We start from the raw sequence: 20,063 nt of genomic DNA, 5'->3' as shown, positions 1-20,063 counted from the left end.
CTCTGGTCAAATTAAAATAAATAAATAAAGTTAAATAAAATAATTCTAAAAAAAAAAAAAAAAAAAAGGAACCCAGCAATGTTGCCAGCTGATGGCATGGTGGTTAAAGTGGCAGGATTCCTTACAGCCAACTGAGCAGTTCAAGTCTATGACCGGGTGGCTTGAGAAAACATGTCAGGCATATGCACATGCACCAACATCCCCAGAGGAAAATGGAGGAGAAGGAATTGCGGCATGGTCATTCCTTCTGGGAAGGGTTTGGTGAGGGAGACTTCTCACTCCTCCCTTCTCTGTTTCTGTTTCTCTCTGGAGAGTGAAAATGCCCCATAGCAAATTAAAAACAAACAAACATGTTTGCCGAACTGACAGGAACTGAGAGGACATAACTGTTGTAATAGTAGTCATTTAAAATATATATATATATCTTTTTTATAATTATTTTGTTTAACTTAATTAATTTATTTTAATTTGACTAGAGAGGCATGGAGAGAGAGAGAGAGAGAGAGAGAGAGAGAGAGAGAGAGAGGGAGAGGAATCCTCGCAGTCGAAGAACGAAACTGGGCCACCACACCACCTGCTGGCCCCATTTAATCTCATACATCTTTATACTGTACAACATTGCTTTTTTTTTTTTTTAGCACAAATACCATGCATATCAGTTAAGACAAAGAGATTACTATATACAGTATCATTAGCAAATAGCTTTTCTTTTTTTGTCAATTAAACATACTTTTATTTCCTTCTCCTGTTCCCCTCCCTCCCTCCATGATCCACCCCCATATTACCCCTATCCTTACTATCTCTAGTATCTATCATGCCCTCCCTGCTACTACACCTTCCAAACTTGCAGTTTCTGCTATAAAGTGCAGACAATTGGTATATACTGAGACATACAGAGTCTTTCCTTTCTTTATAAAAAATGCTTATTAGGACCAGCAGGTGGCATGGTGGTAAGGGCGCTGAATTCCCACATGGCTGACGGTGGTTCGAGTCCCGGATGAAATTTTGAGACCCTAAGTGCTTTGGGGAAAAAAAAAATCAAAAGTTTATTTATTTTTATTCTAATTTTTACTTATTTATTCATTTATTTTTAATTTGACCAGAGAGAGACACAAAGAGAAAAAGAGAGAGGGAAGTGAGAAAGCAAGCCATCAGGTCTGGGCTCAACCCACAGTTGGCCAGGTAGGAGTCCAGTACCTCAACCATCATGCCACCAGCAGTTAGCGTAATGGCTATGTTGCTGGACTACCACGCAGTCGACCATGATTAGGATCCTGGGCCCAGTGGCTTAAACTCACTCCATGCGCATGTGTGTGCATGCCCAAGATCCCAGGAGGAGAATGGAGAAGGAGGGATTGTGATGTGGCCATCTCCCCTGGGGGGTGATTCCTCGCTTTCTGTCCCTCTGTCTCTCTGGTGAGCGCATGCACCCTATAGCAGAAACCTCTAAAAAAAAAAAAAAAAAAGAACCAGCTTTTGGTTTCATTTCTTTTCTGTATAGTACTTTTATTCTCTATTTCATTTATTTCTACTAAGATCTTTATTATATCTTTTCTTCTGTCTCTCTCTGTCTGGCGAGTGCACACGCCCTATAGCAAAATAAACCTCTTAAAAAAATTTTAAAAAAAAGGAGTAGGTTGTTTGTTTCCATGTGTTTGTGAATTTTTTTTTTTTTTTTTTTGCATCCCAACATGCTTCCCATCAAGCCACGGAGGCTGGACCTAACAGGCTTTATTTATTTATTTATTTATTTAGTCATAGGGTGCGTATGCTTGGCAAAGTGAGAGACAAAGAGAGACAGTGAGAGGAAAAATGAGAAATCATCCCTTGGGGTGATGGCCATGCCACAATCTCTTCTCTTCCATTCTCCTTTCTAGATTTTGGGGACGCATGCAGCACACATGCCTTGTGTGATTTTTTTTTTTTAAGAGAGATTTTTGTTATAGAATGCATGTGATTGCTGGAGAAACAAAGAGGAAACAAGAAACTACCCCCTGGTGGGGATGGCCACGTTGCAATCCCTTCTCCATTCTCCTCTTGGGATTTTGGGAACAAACTCACATGCACCCAGAGTGAGTTTCAAGCTCCTAGTTCTAGGACTCGAACTGCAGGTGGCCATGTGGGAGTCCAGTGACCTAAGCATTATGCCATCTGACAGTCCCTGCCCTCCCTCCCCAGCATGATTTTCAAACTGTCAGGTCCAGGACTTGTATTTCGGTCAACCATATAGAGATGCAGTGCCTTAACCACTATGCCACCTGGTAGCCCCTTATAGGCTTAAAAAAAGTGTGAGTAATTAAGAGTGCAGTGCAAAAGGATTCATTTATTCACTCCAAAGTAATGTTTAAAGGTCTCCCATATATGGGATAAGGGGTTAGAGACGGGATTACCAAGATGAGCCAAGAGTAAAGCTTGCTCACATAATAAACTCCAGCTATGTCGGCTTAGACTTCACCTAGCTTGTCTTTCCTCTTGCCTTTCTCAAAGCTTTGTTCCTCCACTCTGGCAGTCCTCTCTGTAAAGCCCTAGGCAAATTTGGTCCATGTGTGCACCAAATTTAAACCCTAATTCCTCCACTTTTTTTTTTTTTTTTTTAATTTGCCAGAGTTTGAGGTCAGCAGGTAGCATAACGGTTAAAATGATGGACTTCCATGAGGCTGGGTGTGTTTCGAGTCCCAGACCTAGCAGCTTGAAACTCACGTTGGATGTAATTTGCGCACACATACCCCCAATCATCTCCAGAAGAGAACAGAGAAGGGGATGTAGTGTGGCCATCCCCCCTGGGGGGAGGGGTTGATTTGCCGCTTTCTGTCTCTCCAGCGTCTGTGCCCTATAGCAAAAATACCTCTTAGAAAAAAAAAAGAAAGAAAAATTACAAGAGGTTGTGTGCACTTGCTGTAGAGAAACAGAAAAGAAGGGAAGTGCCCCATGGTGGATGGTACGTAGCAATCCCTTCTCCATTTCTCTGGCCTTTTGTGATTTTGGCAATTAGCCATGTGCGATCCAGCTGCTATAACCACCAGCTGGCCCCTGCCCCTTCCTTTTTAATGATATGCAAACAGCATTCACAATTCCTAATACTCTGCTGGCCAGTGACCAGCTAGCCAGACTGTCCTCTCTCCTAGAGTTGGGGCCTATGAGTCCCCAGGAAGACCTTCTGCGGGAGCTGGTCAAGGTCATGTGTGGGTGACCCAAGTATTGAGTCAAGCATGCCTGGGAGGGAAAAAGCTGCCTGGACGGTGGCATTGGCTTAGGCTGGACCTGGGCTCTGAAAGGGAACTTAGAAAACTTCAATGAAGGCTTTACAAAAGCATGGGCCTCCATGGCAGTCCTGCTGCCCCAGCTCCTATCCGTTTCTCCCCTGAAGGTCCCCTCAGTTGCACACACTGGCAGCTTTAAGTGGTAGCTAATCCCACCAAGGAAAGACCATGAAGACCAGCCCCATTTTGCTGCTCCCTCTGCAAATCCTCTGGTTGCTGTGACCTGCTTGTTCGGAATCCCTTTGTGATTAATAGGTTCAGTCCCTCAGCAGAATCAGTTGTACTCGATTTTAAGGTAGGTTATATTTTGCATAAAAAAAGTGGAGATGGAGCAGTCACAGCCTGAGCTCTCAGGTTTCAGGCAGACTGGGCCTTCTACTGGCTGTGAGAAAGTCATGATGCATTTTTTTTTTGAGAGGTTTTCAATGTAGGGCGCATGCGCTCACCAGACAGAGCAGAGACAGAGACAGAAAGGGAGAAATCACCCCCCCCCCAGGGGGGATGGCCATGCCGCAATCCCTTCTCCACAACTCTGGGATCTTGGGCATGCACGCACACACGCCCGGCGAGTTTTAAGCCACCGGGTGCAGGATGCGAACCGTGGTCGACTACGTGGGAATCTAGCAACATAGCCACTACACTAACTGCTGGTCCCTTTTTTTGGGGATGCATTTTGCTTTTTAAAGATAGATTTTTGGTATAGGGTGTGTGAGGTGCGATCACTGGGCAGAGACAGAAAGCAAGAAATCAGCCCCCAAGGGGTATGGCTGTGCCGCAATTCCTTCTCCTCCAGTCTCTTAGGATTTTGGACATGCATGTACACACACATACAAACACACCTGGTGTGATTTCTAACCTGCTGGGTCTGGGATTTGAACCGTGGTCCCAGTTATGATGCATTTTTTTTGCATAGAAAAATACGTCATGACTTTCCAGACAACCTAATAGCTAAATTACAGTACTAACTACTTTGGTACTTTCTGTTTTATTGTTCCCGTAGACAGGAAAGTGTACAAATAGAACATGTCTATAAAGCACAAACTAATGTTTCTAAGATATATTCCCCGACGTGCAGAGCTCAGTGGATTCCATGAACCTCGGGATATAAAAGCAGGCTTTTCATTGGCACCAAAACCTCAGAGCCACTTTGGTCAGTATGTTATCACCACCAGTCTCAACAGCCAGGCTGAAGTATTTATTTGAAAAATTGAAAACACAGATGCAATGTATTATACAAAGAAAGGTCTTAATACCATAATAAAAGTCTGGTTGGAGGAAACAAAAGCCAGTGGCTACCTGCCCTGGGAAGGTAGGCACTCAGTGAGAAATGAAATTTATTTATAGGAACTATTCTAATGGTGAACTGGGGCCAAGATTAAAAACAGAAGAAAAAACGAACCCAACCTTATCCCTGCAGATCTAAATGTGGAAGAGTGTGTTCTAAGTTTGAAACAACAGCATTATTACCAAGATTTCACCAAACCCCCTCGGTTTGCCCCTATGAATGGTACTCAGCTTAACTTAGGGCCTTCAAACCTGAGGTAGTTGAGGGTCACCTGAAAGATGTGTCTGGAAAAAAAATCTACTCTCAGAATCGGACCCAATAGCATCTAAACCAATTGTTTCATGTTGCTTTGGTTCCTGGGGTACGAGAAGAGGCAGGGCTACCACTGCTGTTGGTGATCCTGCATGTGGTCTGGACCTGGGCGACAGGGGACTTGAGCAGCAAACGGCGGGCCCAGTTTGCTGTGTTCATGGCTGGCAGGCTCGTGGTGGTGGTGTTCTATGCTACAGGTGATGCCGTCTCTGGAGGTCCAAGGATGGTACAGCCGGTCTGGCTGGAAGGCCAATGTTGGGACTGAAGGCTTTCATTGGCAGTAAGGGCTCCCAGAGATTGGAGAGCTGGCAGAAGGTAGCAGGACACTGACCAGTTATTAAAGACCGGAATAAAGCAGAGCCAGGAGATCTCTCTAGACCATGAGCTGACCAAGAAGTAAGAAACTCCCAGGTGCAAGCTGAGAACCAGCATCTCAGGAGGAGAGGCCAAAGCAAACTAACCTGACCAAAATGACAAGTGCTTGTGATGCCTGTGGTACCCGATGTAAACCTGTGTCTGATTCAGTAGCTGGAACAACCCCAAGAAAGAATGTTCTGAACAGCATTTGGTTCCCCCAAGCAAGGGGGAAAGGATTCATATTCAGGTGGGATCCCAGGGATACTGTGGGCAGCAGACCCAAGAAGCAATCTAAATCCTAGTCTAATTTAAACTCCTTGCTTAGATATAAAACAACTCCATAAAGGTAGGTCTTTTCTTCTAACTTTTCCCTTATCACGTACACAAATATCCTTACTCTAGAGGTATCAGGGAATTACAGAATTACAAATGTAGCTGTATCCCCCTCTTATCAACCCGAAGCCATCACGTTGTGGCGGTCCTGTTTCCTTCTGACCCATTTACACTCACCCACAAGACTTCAGTCTCAGGATGTTCAGTGACTCATCAGAAGGCTGGGAGGCTCATTTTTAGCTTGAAGATGTGATCCAAGCTATTTCACACCAACTATCACACACTCATTTTTAGAAGAGCCAAGGTAGATAATTTGGTTATGGCTAGAGAATGGCGTTGTTTCTAAGCGGAGCTATTATGAAAGTTATCACAGTACATCTGACAGGTATTCATTTCCTGTGAGACTGAATTAGCCTGTGCTCCTGTTGAATAGCTTTCTTAACTGCTTTATTACTCAAACCAAGTCCATGAATAGTTTTAAATGACAGTGGCTTCTTTTTAGAGTGTTATTCAGAGGATCTTAATCTGGCTCAATACACTAGACTTTTCTACCACATTGGTAATTTGGTACAAGATGTGAATGGCTGTGATTTTGGATTAATCACTTTTGGAAATGTTGACCCTTGAAATGGAAAAATGCTGAGTACAAGAAGCATTAAACTAAGACAACCCAGTTTCTACTGCTGATACCTCCTGAGCCCAGTACGGAGGTCATGTGTCTGAGTTCCTGGGAGACAGTTCTCTGAGTGCCCCACTTAGAAAATGCAGAGAGGGAGTTGGGGGAGGGGTGTTAGGAAGAAGGAGGGTTGATTCACAGTGATCAAACAGAAGTCTCACAACCTGTCATGTAGCAGAACTTGCAATGTTCCTGTGGGACAGGTCCTGGGAAATGCTTGTCGGCTACTACCTAAGTTGCTACAGATGGAGGAGGAAGACACCATTTTTTCCAAGACTGGAAGGTCACTTAAATGCTGGGGTCCATTTGGAAGTGGAAAAGTGCTGTCAGGTTGCCCGTCTCTAAGAGGCTGTTAATGTGCCCTCTGTCGTCATCCTGTCCACAGGGCACCGAGGGCCTGCAACTGCGTGCCTGGCAGGAGCCAAAGCCAGTGGTTCCCTTTCTTGTCGCCCGACCCAAATGCACCGAGGAACCTGCTTGCTTTGGGATCCAAGCCAGTTAGCGGTCCAGGGCAGCATCTGGGCCTTGTCTCTGGCTCTTGAAGACTGAGGGTGCAGGGCAGCCGTGCAGACCTCGCCAGTCACCCCTGAGCTCCTGACTGCTCTCAGCATCTTTCTCCAGGCCGCTGCTGCTTCAAGGTTAGTAATAAATATTAAAGGTACCAAACCAAGCACAGGGTTCTTTCCCAACGGGAGCAAGTATGTCTAATCTTCTGGGTCTGTCAATTAGGTGGAACATGGAATTGTCTTCTTCAGATTTAAGAGGATGCTAAAGCAGACATCTGAAGAAAGGAATTGGAAATCCCTTGCACACTCCCTCTCAGGGCTCCCCAGGGTATGAAGGGAGGTGGCCGTGTGACGTGGGATGGACGATTCATCCTGGAGGGAGGAGTATTGCTGCTCCGAACTGGCTCCACTCAGGCATACGACGGGTGTTTGGGCCCAGCCACAGGAGTTCCTAAGAAAGGTGTTCCCTGGAGACCTGGCACTGTGTATACCCCTCCTTTCCTGCTTTTTGTTGCTCTCTCACTTGTGGGGTGGACAGAGGCTCTCAGCGGGGTCCAGCTTTGGGAAGGAAAGGCACTCGCTCTGCTTCTGCCTTTTGAGGAAAGCTGTCCCTGGCCCTGGAGGGTGGCCTCACTGACCAGCACTGGCTCCGCAGGGCGCTCAGTGTGGAGGCTGAGGTGGAGCACCAGGGTGGAGCCTGAGCAGCACCGTCGCTGTGACCACTGGGGGAGGGGGGAGGCCCCAGATAGCTCAGGGCTCCAGGGTGTGCCCTTTGGGAGAGTTGGCTATATGAGTGACACTTGAAAAAAAGAAAACCAAAACACCCAACCAACCACCACCGGCAGCAGTGGGACTCCATGGAACTGCCCAGAGAAGGGAGAACTGCCTTGGCATTCTGAGCCAGGACACGCCTGCTGTCTTCCACTGTGCAGGTTCAGGGTAGTGTCCTGGTTTGGAATCCACCAGCCCTCGGATGCTCACAAGTTTGTGCAAATGACGAAACTGAAAAGACTGAGAAGAAAACAGAAAAGAAAATGCATAAGGTCTTTCCTCTCCAGGCTCTCCACAACAAGAAGCCCCTGTAGGAAGGACACTGATTGTGGCAGGGGTAAGACAGTAAGTAGGACCGGATGGCAGTCCTCTGCTGAAGGGCCCTGTCCCTCCTCCCCTTTGGACCTGGGCTTGCTCACAGGCAACACAGGCCAGCCTGGCTCTCGGATGTGGGGAAAGGGATCTGAGATTCAGACATAATAGGTGTTGCTATGGACAGGAAGTCTTTGGGGTCAAGCAGGTCCTCCGCTCTGGTCAATGGGAGAGGTGTGGCTTCCACTGGGGCTCCCAGAACTCGGTCTGTGGTCGGGAAATAACAAACACATAGATGGGTAACAAGGATTTACACTCTGACGTATGGGGCAGTGGTGTGGCTCTAGTCTTTCTCAGTTCCTGCTTCTTGCAGCACAGTTGGAGATGTTTCTGTTCCTGGAAGACAATGATAATTTTTGTCACATAGCACTTAACACCTGAATGAAATCACCTAGCCAACAAAAGCTGTCACCATGCTGGGCTCTAAAATACATTATAATCCTAACCGGCGTAGCATCTATTCCCTGACAGCAACATCTGGGAATGCCTGAGGTATATCTGCAGTTGCTTCCCGGAGCTGGTCAAGTTCAGCAGAATCAACCATCTCGGCTGGGATGGGACATGTGACAAAATGGCATATACAGACTCTAGGCGGTGGCGAGTCTGGGTAGGTGGCCCTACTGCTACTTCACTCTACTCCTTTCTTGTTTACTCTACTCATGACCCATCTATCTCTTGGCCATCATTGCCAATCACGGGCTCTAGGTAGTCAGAACCTTGTGATTTACTCTAAGTCAACCAGGCAGGCCAGGCCAGGAAGTGAATGACAACTCCATCAACCAATAGTTAGGCCTTAAAACATGGCAGTAAAAGCTTTCATTTCCTCCCCCAGTTTGCCCCAGTTTTAAGTTTAATGGTTATTCCCAGTTGAATTAGAAACAGGTTTTTGAGGAGTGAGGGGAAGGAGGGAGCTGCTGACCAGGACCAGTGGGCCCCCTCCTGCCACACCCCCCACACATAGCCAGCTCTCCTTGCAGTGGGCTTGCCCTGTTCCTCAGAGGCACTCACCTTCCTCCCAGCCCTCAGCAACACCAGCGAGTTCATAGTGCTTTTTCCGAAGCTCTCCCAGCTTCTGACGCTCCTTCTGCAAGTCATTTTCTAGCTCCAGCACCCTGACCTGTGGGGAAAGTAGTGGGTGAGCCCTAAGACCTGTGTTTAAAAATTTTTAATTCGGGGCCAGCAGGTGGCATGGTGGTTGAGGCACTGGACACTCCCACATGGCTGACCACGGTTTGAGTCCTGGACCTGGTGGCTTGCTTTCTCACTTTCCCCCTCTCTGTCTCTGGTCAAATTAAAATAAATAAATAAAATTAAATAATTCTTAAAATGAAAAAAAAATCATGATAGATACATGTACACACACTTAGAGACAGACAGATAGAGAGGGGAGAGGAGCACCCTCCACAAGACCTGGTCACACCATGTCCCTCTTCCTCCAGACTTCCAGCCGTTCAGGGTCCTAGGCACATACACAGGCTCCAGGCATGTTGTTAGGCCGAATAGGCCAGGGACTCAAATTGCAATTGGTAAGTGGCTTCTAGCTCCACAGCCTAGTATGCTACTGGCTGTACCACAGAGGTTGGGCCTGAGGCCTGTCTTAATTGGACTTAACCACCTTTTCTGTATTCCAATTGTCCTTCTTTTCTTTTCTTTCTTTCTTTTTTTTTTTTTAAAGAATTGTTTCATTTTATTTGTTATTATTATTTTAAAATGTGACAAGACAGAGACAGAGAGAGAAAGGGAAAGTGAGAAAGCAAGCTGCCAGTCTGGGTCTTGAGCCACAGTTGGCCAAATGAGAGTCTAGCACCCTAATCACCACACCATTTACTGCCCCCCTCTCTTTTAAGGTTTTGCTAAAGGGTGCAGGTGCTTGCTGGAGAGAGATAGAGACAGAGACAGAGAGAAAAAGAGAGACAGAGGGAAAGTGAGAAAGCACCCCTTGTGGGCATGGCCATGTCACAATCCTTTCTCCTCCATTCTCCTCTCGGGATTTTGGACATACATGCACACACTCCTGGCAAGTCTTCCAAGCCGCTGGGTCCAAGACTAACCATGAAGTTGGCCATATGGGATCCAGAGCTTTAACTGCACAGAACCCAGTAGGACTCCCAGGATTGAGGCTCAGCAACAGGTCAGGGGTGGTGCTAACTATTTACAGAGCTGGGAAAAAACAGGTGAAGGTCTGAGTTGGGTGTGAGAGACACCAAGACCCTTGCTTCATTTGAGATACCTATTAGGCATCGGGTGGAGCTAACAGGTAGGCAACTGGGCAAGCATAGAGCTCAGGAGAAGATCGAGGTGAGGAGAATTTGGGATTATCTGTGCACAGGTGGTATTTAAAGTCAAGAAGGACTGGACTCGATGAGGCCACTAAAAGAGAGTCCTTTTAGTAGCTAGCAGAAATTTGGTCACATGGCTTTTCCTGAAGATGTTGAATGACCACGTGTAAAACTCTACCCCAATTTAGATTTTACCCCACAACCAATGACCCAGAATTCTATCATCAGATTTTGCTCAGGATCCCACTGATTCCTATTTTTCTTACCTTTACTGAGTAACAGAAATAATGCCATTACTTTTGCTGAGTTAACAATTAATTGACTTACCTTTTACTAAATATATAATTAATTCACAAAGTTTTTTTTTTTTTTTGGAGAGATTTTCACTGTAGGGCGCGTGCGCTCGCCAGACAGAGAGAGACAGAGAGACAGAAAGTGAGAAATCACCCCCCAGGGGGGATGGTCACGCCGCAATCCCTTCTCCTCCATTCCCCTCTCGGGATCTTGGGCACGCACGCACACGCGCCCGGCATGAGTTTTAAGCCACCGGGTCCGGGACATGAACCGCGGTCGACTACGTGGGAGTCCAGCGACATAGCCATTACGCTAACTGCTGGTTCCCACAAAGTTTTTTTAAAAAAACTGTCCACAGTAAGACTATTAGGTAATAGTCTGTGGGCTCTAGGAAATCCTTGACAATGCCTAGAACATTGCTCTAAGACTAGTGGGCTGGAGTTAGGTTTTTTTTTTTTTTTGCCTTATGGCATTTGCATTCATCAGAGAGAGAGAGGGAAAGTGAAAAAATCACCCCCAGGGGAGATGGTCATGCCACAATCCCTTCTCCTCTTGGGCACACACGCACATGCGCCCAGTGTGAGTTTCAAGTCATAGAGTCTGGGATTCGAACTATGGTAGGTCATGTGGGAGTCCAGTAATGTAACCACTACACCATCTGCTGGCCCCCTGAGTTAAGATTCTGATCTTTACTAATTACCTCTCTTCACCTCCACTGTTTCTTTCCACTCACATTCAGTCTTGGGATAGTAGTTCATTTCTCCCAGATCTCTCTCTCTCTCTCTCACTTCTCTCCATGGGACTAATATCTGGGGTTTGCTCTCTAGGCAATAAAGACAGTCTAGACTTACAGATGGAATTCTCACCTGGGAATCCATCTCTTGGCGTTTGATCTGCGTCAACGTCATGTTTGAGAAGTCCATATTATCTACAAGGATAGAAATCATAAGGTCTTGTGAAAGGCTATAACCCCAGCTGACTCTCGCCCAAGAGGCGGCCATATCCACCCTCTGCTGTGATACTTAGCCATTTGTTAGTGCATGCAATGCATTATGTGATGAAGAGGAAGGAAGGATGAAGAGGTTATGGGCTAACCCGGATCTGACCTCCCCAGGGGCAACTAGGCTAGGAGAGTTATTTCTGTGAATTCAGAGAAATGGCTAACTGGAAAATCTACTTAAGGGCCTGTCATCGTAGCAATATAAACAGCCTGCCTATGTGGTGCCGTCTAATGAAGAAAGTAAGCATGATTGTAAAAAAGAGGAAATTTAGAAACAGAACTGTAGGAAACTGGTATCGTGGGGGAAGAATAGAGAAATTGGCTAAATAAGGTGGGTAAGATGATCTTCACTTCTGAAAAGATACCTGTCTCCTCAATCTGAGATTTGCCGGAAATGGTTGAGGCCACGACTCCCGCAGTGGCCTGGTTTACTCCACGGGAGGCCTGCTGCAGCTGGGCTAGGTTGGGACTGTCCTTATCAGCTTTCACCTGCCAGGACAAAGCAGATTTGGCTCATGCCTCACTCAGGGCCACAAGGACTGAACCAAACAGTCCTTCTGATATTCTTGACAAATATGTATGATCTGTCGTAGTCACTAATCAACTTCTCAAAAACTGCCACTTAATAGAGTCAGCTCCTGGTATATGTGAAATACACTAAAAAGCTTATTTGCTTAGAGGCCAGAAATTCTCGTTTTACCACTCATCTGGATAAATTATTAGGACAATTATAAATAATTAGGACAACCAGGAGTAAGGATAAATAACACTCATGGGGAGGCTGTCAAACTCATGAGAGGTGGCGAGGTTGGCACGAGAATTTGCCGGGGCACCGGTTCAGATTTGGAAACTAACAAAGAACGGCAGAGATTGGCTGTGGATGCTCAGAGCTGAGCCATGTGACCTGTTTACTCCACCAACCTGCTCCTTATTTGAGTGTTCCCTGAATGCTGGGAACTGCTCATCAGAAGATGGCACAGGTGGGAGCTTCCAAGGCCACTTGTAACAGAAGTGGAGAGCCACAAGGAGGGCGTGTGGCAATCTGGGTGAAGGGGCTCCTTGCTGACAGGTGGTATGAGACCCCTGAGAGCCAGAACTTTTATTTAGAGCCCAGCCTTCCTGCACCCCACATAAATCACCTGTCCTGGGGCTAAGCCCTCGTCCAGGTATTCTCTAACCTAGCCAGGCTGGCGTTCCAGGGAGTCCTGCACAGGTCCATACCTTGGACGCGGCCACAAGCTGGGCCGTGCTGGCAGCGATTTCGCGGGAGCACACCATCAGCTCCTCAAATTTCCCTCTGCCTTGGACCACCAGATCTGCTGCATCCCTGACGGGAAAGGACAACATGCATGAGGTGACAGCTGCAACCCCTCATGATCCCACCTCTGGGTCACCACCATCGCCCGGGCTAGTCAGCTGCCTACTCTACCCTGTCGCCCTGGGAGATCCAGGCTCGCTGACCTCCTATCAACAGTGCACTTCTAGGGTGCAGGCTTTCCTGCCTGAGCTATTCTCTGAGATCAACGGGAAGCGGGAAAGGAGGAGCCTCGGGATCATCAGATACTTACACCATGACAGTGGCTCCCCAGCCCACGGCTTTGGAGGCTGAGATGAGTCCTTCTGTCCATCGAGAGTTCTTCGCATAAAACTCTTTGGGGGATGCTGTACCCTAGAGACGTAAAGAATAGTAATTGCCACCTCCTATGAGTGCCTACTGCATCCCAGGAGCTTTTACATATTTTTATCCCATCTAGTCTTTATAGTGACTCTGAAAGGTAAGCATTATCGTTTCCATTCCACAGATAAGAAACTAAGACCCAGAGAGGCAAAAATACTTTTCTCAAGGTCATGCAGGAAAAAAAAAAAAAAAAAAAAAAAGAGTAGATTCTGATCTGAGAGGAGTTTAGCTGCTCTCTGTGATTCCCAGAGAGGAGAGTACCTGGTGAATAAATGTTTAAATTTATTTCTACTTGGATGTTTAAGTATTTTTAGTTTGGTATAGGGTGTGTGTGCTCCCTGGAGAGACAGAGAGAAGGAAACTGAGAAATCATTCCCCAGTGGGGATGGCCACACCGCAATCTATTCTTCTCTGTTCTCCTCTCTGGACCTTGGGCACGCACACATATGCATCTGGTGTGCTTCTCAAGTTGCCGGTTCCGGGACCCAAGTCACAGAGTCAGCCCTGGGGGATTCAGCCACCGTAACCTCCATGCCACCTGCTTGGCCTCTACTTGGATTTTTAAAATGTTTTCATGCTTTGGAATCTGCCTGATCATCTGAGAGTGTGCAGAAGCTCCTTGCTCAGTCCATCTTTCTATTTTAGGGACAGAATACATTACCTCTCACACCAGTGAAAAGCACCACCAGGCCCAGCACAGAAGGCACTGGAGTGCAGGCTGTGTGGCTGGCCTTGGTGGTATGTGTGTATGTGTGTGTGGTCCTGACTCATTGGGAGGCTGAGGCAAGAAGAACGTGGCATAGCAAGGCGCGGTCAGAAAAAACACCCATCTCTCCACACACACACACCCCCGCCCCCAGCATCTTTCTCTTTCTTGCTTGCTCATTAAAACAAAACAAAACAAGGGAATCAGCAGGTGGTGCGGCGGTTAAAGTGCTAGACTCCCACATGGCCAGCTGTGCTTAGAGTCCTGGATTTGGTGGTTGGGTTCCTCACTTCCTCTCTCTCTCTGGTGAGTATACATGCCCTGTAGCAAATTATTATTATTAATAAATTAAATTAATTTTTTTTTAAAAAAAGGAGAAAAGAAAAGGCAGAATGGCTGCTTGCTTTACAGGACTGTTTTCAGGCTCAGCCCCTTCTGTGGACTCAAGCCTCCTGAACTGTAGCTGCATACAGGGTGTGACAATTAACATCAGCAAAGGAGTAAGAACACAAAGACATGAAAGACGGGCTGTCTATGAGTAGGGACAAGTTGACTCTGCCACCAGAAACAGACATGGCAGAGTTCCCTGTGAAAAGCTGACACAGGCTTGGATACCCCTAATCTACAATTCCCAAATCTGAAAATGCTCTAAAACCTGAAACTTTTTGAGTGCCAGCACGACACTTCAAATGGAAAATTGTTCACAGCTGATCTCATGGGAAGGATGAAAACAAAACGCTGAATACAAAAATACTGCCAAAAAAATGACTTCCAGGCTATATGTAGAAAGTATATGTGAAACACAGAGGAGTTTCATGTTTCGACTTGGGTTCCCTTCCCCAAGATATGTCTTTATGTACATGCAAATATTCCCAAATCTGGAAAGATCCCAAATCTGAAACTCCTCTGGTTCCAAGTATTTTCCTTAAGAGATGCTCAACCCAGGTTTGCTCTTAGGATGTGCCCAGTTTCCAAGTCTTCACTTCCTCCCGAGAAGGCCCAGACTAGCAATGTACATGGCGCTCCCACAGTGAGTTCCAACAATGGCGCCTGGGTAAATGAGCTGGAGTAGAAAATCTATGGCTGACTGCCCTCTGGGGCTGGCAAGGCCCCAGCTTCTGCCCATGGCATCTGTGAACATCCATGGGAGTGGCAGCTATACCCTGTGAGACAATGGCATAAAAAGACCTCAGTGACTGTGGGGAGCCCCTCGGTGCTCTGGGAACCCATATATCTGTTCTCTGTCCACGGCCACACCCATGCTCACCCTGCCACTCTCCACAATCTCTCTCTGGAGGTCCTTAGAGGCCACGATCAGAACCTGAATGGCTTGCATCAGGCTAGTACAAGAACCAAGGATCCTAGGGGGGAAAAAAAGGTCAGGACACAGAGACTAAGAGCAATGAGAAAGGCTGTTCTCGTTTCTACTCCTAAAGCAAAGGCCAACGTGGAATGGGGAAGAGGCAGGGAAGACGCTGAGGGTGCTGGGATGCTCTGAAGAAAGGCCGGTGAGTGAGAAGACCTGACTGTGGGTCTTCTTCCTGAGGAGTGCAGTCAGGGATTCTCGGGGTTCCTTTCCCCTGAACTGCGACAGCGACATCACTGTCATCCCTAATACTATTACCAATAAGAGCACTGGCTCGTCCCTCCCCTGTGCCTCCTGATAGTCCACTCTCAATCCCGAATGGGGATGTGAAGCACAACCCACTGTAAGGCGACATGCTGCTGGCCTCAGCGCTACCGTGCTGTCCGACTGACCTCTCATTCACCTCCAACTTGACCCCGGTGTCTCCAGCTCGGGATTTGCTGAGCATCTCCTGTTAAAAAAAGAAGCGCAGCTGCTAAATACATCAGGAGCACTAAGAATCCTCTAAAGTCTCTGTTGTGCTTCAATGTCTTGCAGTGGCTGAGAAATCTGGATCTGGAAGTTCCCATCCACGTCTTTGCAAGAGCTAGGAAAGAAAGCCGACCTCCACTACATGCAGGTGGAGCACAGCTCTGGCAGGCTGGCTCTCCAGTCAGTGAGGATCTTGACATCCTGGCACTCAGCTGGCGGCCACAGGATGCTAGGAGCTACAGTGCCACCTAAACAGGAGCAGCTGTACTGGGGCAGGTGCTTATACCATGGTGGGTGGCTTGATGCTTTCCCTGAAAGGGTAACATCTGCTTGTTTCAATAGCGCCCACTCCGCTTTGTCTGAGAGCCATTCCCACTGGTTGTGGGTGCCAATGAGTTACCGAGTGCCCAGCATGGAGACATGTGATTTAATGTTTACAACGTTTCTCTAGGGTAGGAATTATTATTATACCATATGAAATGGAATCTGAGTCTTGGCGAGGTGAATGTGACTTAGTAGGACTTACGTACTCAGTGGTCCGTGTAGAAACTGAACCCAAGACAATCTGACACTAAAGTATCTGATCTCCTAGGAAACTACTCACTTTCCCTCAGTGAGAACCTTCCCATTTCTGACTGTTCAGAGAGGCCAGTGAGTTTGGGTTTGGATTCTTTGATAACGGGCTGCTGTAGCTTTAATAAGTGACTAAAACATGTCATGAGGCCAAAGGGCAGCTGCACAAACACAGGTTTAGACCAGCGGAAACCTCCATACCTCTATTCTGGCTGTGGCAGCTTCAATGGCCGCGGAAGTGGCTGCCATCTCCTTGTCCACCAGGTCCCCCAACTCCTCCTGTTTGATGTCCAGGCCTCTGGGCAGGAGCTCCTGTGAAGAGCATCAGAGAGGCTGAAAGGGCTCTTTCCCCTCCTCTCTTCTCTGGCACACCTGTCACCCTTGAGATGGCAGAGGGCCCCAACATGGAACATCTTCTGCAAGTCATGGAGATCCCTCCTCCCAAAAAAGGTGGCTCCAAGGGCCAACCCGTGGCCTGGTGATTAAGGCAGCTGATTCTATGTGGCCAACCACATGGTTCAAGTCTCAGACCTGGCAGTTTAAAACCACACTGGAAGGACCAGCAGATAGCATAACAGTTATGTCACTGGACTCCCACATGGCCAACGTGGTTTGAGTCCTGGACCCAGCAGCTTGACACTCATGCTGGGTGAGTGTGCATGCATGTCCAGAATCATGAGAGAAGAATGGAGGAGAAGGGGCTGTGGTGTGGCCATCCTCCCTGGGGGGGTGACTTCTTACTTTCTGTCTCTTTGTCTCTCTAGCAAGTGCATGCACCCTATAGTAAAAATCTCTCTAAAAAAAAAAGAAAGAAAACCACTTTGGGTGCATATGTATCCAAAATTCCAAAAGGAGAAAGAGATGAAGGATGGTGCTGGCGGGTGGCATGGTGGTTAAGGGCACTGGATTCCCACATGGCTGACCACGGTTCGAGTCTCAGACCTGGCGGCTTGTTTTCTCACTTTCTCTCTCCTTTTCTCTCTCGCTGGTTAAATTGAAATAAACAAATGAATAAATAAATGAATAAAGTTAACTGGAAAAAATTAATAAAAGGAAAAAGAAAAAGAGATGAAGGAGAAGAGACAGAAGAAATCACAATGTGACTACTTCCCATAGGGAGTGTTTTCTCCTTCCTTCCTCTCTCTCTGGCAAGTGCACATGCCCTCTAACGAGAGAGAGAACCCCAAAGAGTTACACCTTGAGTAGGTGGGGGAAAAGAGCTGCCAAATAGGAGACCTTGCCTCAACCTTGGTTTTGGGAGGAGAGGAAAACACAGCTCCTAGGCTTGCTTATCTAGTACTCTCTATGACATGAACTCTGGAATTTCATGCTCTGCATGAAATCTACCTCTTCCCAGGGAAGCATCACTGCCCAAGCCTGTGAATCTACTAAGCGGCAGCAGCTCAGCTCCTAAGCCTGTATTTGTGCATTGTCTATTGTGTTTGCTACATGGGAGATCTTTCTAAAACTTTTCAAAATATAGATGATATCTTCCACTACTAAGACCCCTATCTGTTTTTATGATAAAGAGCAAGCATGGGTGTATGAGAGAGAAAAGGAGAACGAATCCTGAACACGGTTTCCCCATGCCGTGACCCTCCTATCCTAGCCTTCCATCCTCAGGATCCTGGGCTCCAACACACACTCTGGCCTGCACCTCCGGTTGGCCACGTGACTTCCAGCACTGCCATCTAGGATGCTACGGAGGCTGAGCCATGACCCTTACTTATCTTTACTTGCACAAGAATCATGAGGCAGTTATATCATCTTGGGCTGGGCTGAGGATGGGGATGGATCATGGCATGAAGACCTCATGAGGATGCCTCTCTGGTTCTCATGGCAAAAATGAATAATAATAATAAAAAAAGTATATTCTGGGCTGGCGGGTAGCATGCTGGTTAAGCCGCTGGACTTCCACATGGCTGACCATGGTTCAGGTCCCGGACATGGTTGGTTGCTATCTCTCTCTCTCACTCTTCCTCTCTCTGGTCAAATAATAACACATAAAATAAAATAATTCTTTTTTAAAAAAGTATATTCCTCCGGAGATAATCGGAATCTGCTTCTACCAGGTGCCTGGGTCTCTAACAACCTACTTCAAACTTAATTTCTGCTTCAGGTTTTTCAGGTCATATAGGTAGTGTATTTGGCCCCTGATGGTAGCTTGTTAGAAATTCTCTAGAGAGTTGTGTTTTCTTTTTCCTTTTTATCTTTGCCAGAGGATGTATGCACTTACTAGAGAGAGAGAGAGAGAGAGACAGAGAGAGAGACAGAAAGAGAGCTCTCCCCCAATGGGGTGTAGTCACACTGCAATCTCTTCTCAATATGTCTGTCCTGCTGGGATTTGGGGCATGCACACACTCATACCCAGCATGTTTTTCAAGCCCTGGGGACTCGAACTCAAACTGTTTAGTCAGCTGTGTGGGATCCAGTTCCCTTAGCTACCAGGCCATGGGGTTAGCGTAAGAACTGTTTTTTTTTTTTTTTTTTTTTTCTCATCCCAGAACAAAGGCTTAAGTATTTTCTGTACAGTAGGCTTCTTTTCCCCATTTACTCAAAATGCGACCATTTGGGGTTCCTTTTTTGGGAGGAAAGATCTCCATGTCAGTTGTCTCTCCTACTTACATCTATCAGTAGGTTTTGTTTCTTGTTCTCCTCTGTAGATGGGGCCCATTAAAATCCAAACTCTAGGCTGCCAGAGACAGCAGAAATTTCCTAGGACACAAACTATCTCTCGCATCCTTTTGGTTGCTGATTTTGAAATATTTTTTTTGTTTTGTTTTTAGCCAGTTACTCAATTACACTTAAAAAAAAACAATTCTATTTAACTTTATTTATTCATTTATTTACTTTAATTTGGCCAGAGAGAAACACACACACACACAGACACACAGAGGGAGAGAGAGAGAGATAAAGCAAGAAAGGAGGGGACCAGGTCTGGGACTCGAACTGGGGTCAGTCATGTGGGAGTGTACAGCACCTTGCTATCTAGTGTTTTCCATGTCCTGTGCTGGGAAGAGTCTCTGAATCCTGTAGCCCTATTGCCAGAAAGTAAGCCTGCCCATGATCTCTCTACCACACTTGGCTTTGTTTTTTATTCATTTAATTATGTGTCTCACGTGTCTTGCATTCTATGCACACACGTACTAAGTTCTCAGTTTACTCAGTTCAGCAACACACTGGGTAGATGCTCTACCTCCAGCAAAGGCAGGCTGTCTATGACAGCGCTACCCCACTTAATGATGCTGAAGAAGCAATACGACTGTGCTATCTGATTGACAAGTGAGCAATTACCCAGGCTCCCTTCATCCCGATGTCCAAGGTTCCCCATCCCATTGCCCACTTCTCCGGTCACATTCATCTTTTTTATCTGTTTTGCTCTCTCAGTGTGCATATCCAATTAATTAAATATTTGCTGGGTATTTACCACCTGCTATACACACACACACACACACACACACATATATATATTTAGAGATTTTTGCTATAGAGTGTGTGCACTTGCCAGAGAGATAGAGAGAGACGGAAGGCAAGAAATCACTCCCCGAGGTGATGACCACATAGCAATCTCTTCCATTCTCCTCTCAGAATTTTGGGCATTCATACACACATCCAGGCATGAGTTTTTTTTTTTTTTTTTTTTAAATTTAAACAATTAATTATTTATTTAATTCCATTTGTTATTATTATTATTTTAAACATTATTTTATTTAACTTTATTTATTATTTATTCATTTGTTTATTTACATTTGACCAGAGAGGGACAGAGAGAGAGAGAGAGAGAGAGAGAAAGTGAAAAAGCAAGCCGCCAGGTCCAGGACTCG

The 20,063-nt window shown here is 46.4% G+C and overlaps 1 protein-coding gene across 1 annotated transcript in view; it reads right to left on the bottom strand.

Annotated features, from left to right (window-relative positions):
* Window positions 1–4,432: 4,432 nt before the first annotated feature.
* Window positions 4,433–20,063, bottom strand: part of HIP1 (huntingtin interacting protein 1) — a 66,670-nt gene continuing 51,039 nt past the window's right edge. The window contains exons 23-32 of the mRNA XM_006154958.2: window positions 16,441–16,551; window positions 15,588–15,646; window positions 15,097–15,190; window positions 13,014–13,114; window positions 12,667–12,772; window positions 11,811–11,934; window positions 11,312–11,373; window positions 8,881–8,989; window positions 8,127–8,208; window positions 4,433–7,740 (exon numbers count right to left, since the gene is read on the bottom strand). Coding sequence (XP_006155020.1) covers window positions 8,156–8,208; window positions 8,881–8,989; window positions 11,312–11,373; window positions 11,811–11,934; window positions 12,667–12,772; window positions 13,014–13,114; window positions 15,097–15,190; window positions 15,588–15,646; window positions 16,441–16,551 — 819 coding nt within the window. The 3' untranslated portion in view covers window positions 4,433–7,740; window positions 8,127–8,155. The remainder of the gene's footprint in view (window positions 7,741–8,126; window positions 8,209–8,880; window positions 8,990–11,311; window positions 11,374–11,810; window positions 11,935–12,666; window positions 12,773–13,013; window positions 13,115–15,096; window positions 15,191–15,587; window positions 15,647–16,440; window positions 16,552–20,063) is intronic.

This window comes from Tupaia chinensis, unplaced genomic scaffold (assembly GCF_000334495.1).
Source record: "Tupaia chinensis unplaced genomic scaffold, TupChi_1.0 Scaffold000429_1, whole genome shotgun sequence".
Classification (NCBI taxonomy): domain Eukaryota; kingdom Metazoa; phylum Chordata; class Mammalia; order Scandentia; family Tupaiidae; genus Tupaia; species Tupaia belangeri.
The sequence above is the reverse complement of the archived record's forward strand: the minus strand, read 5'-3'. Positions and strand labels throughout refer to the sequence as shown.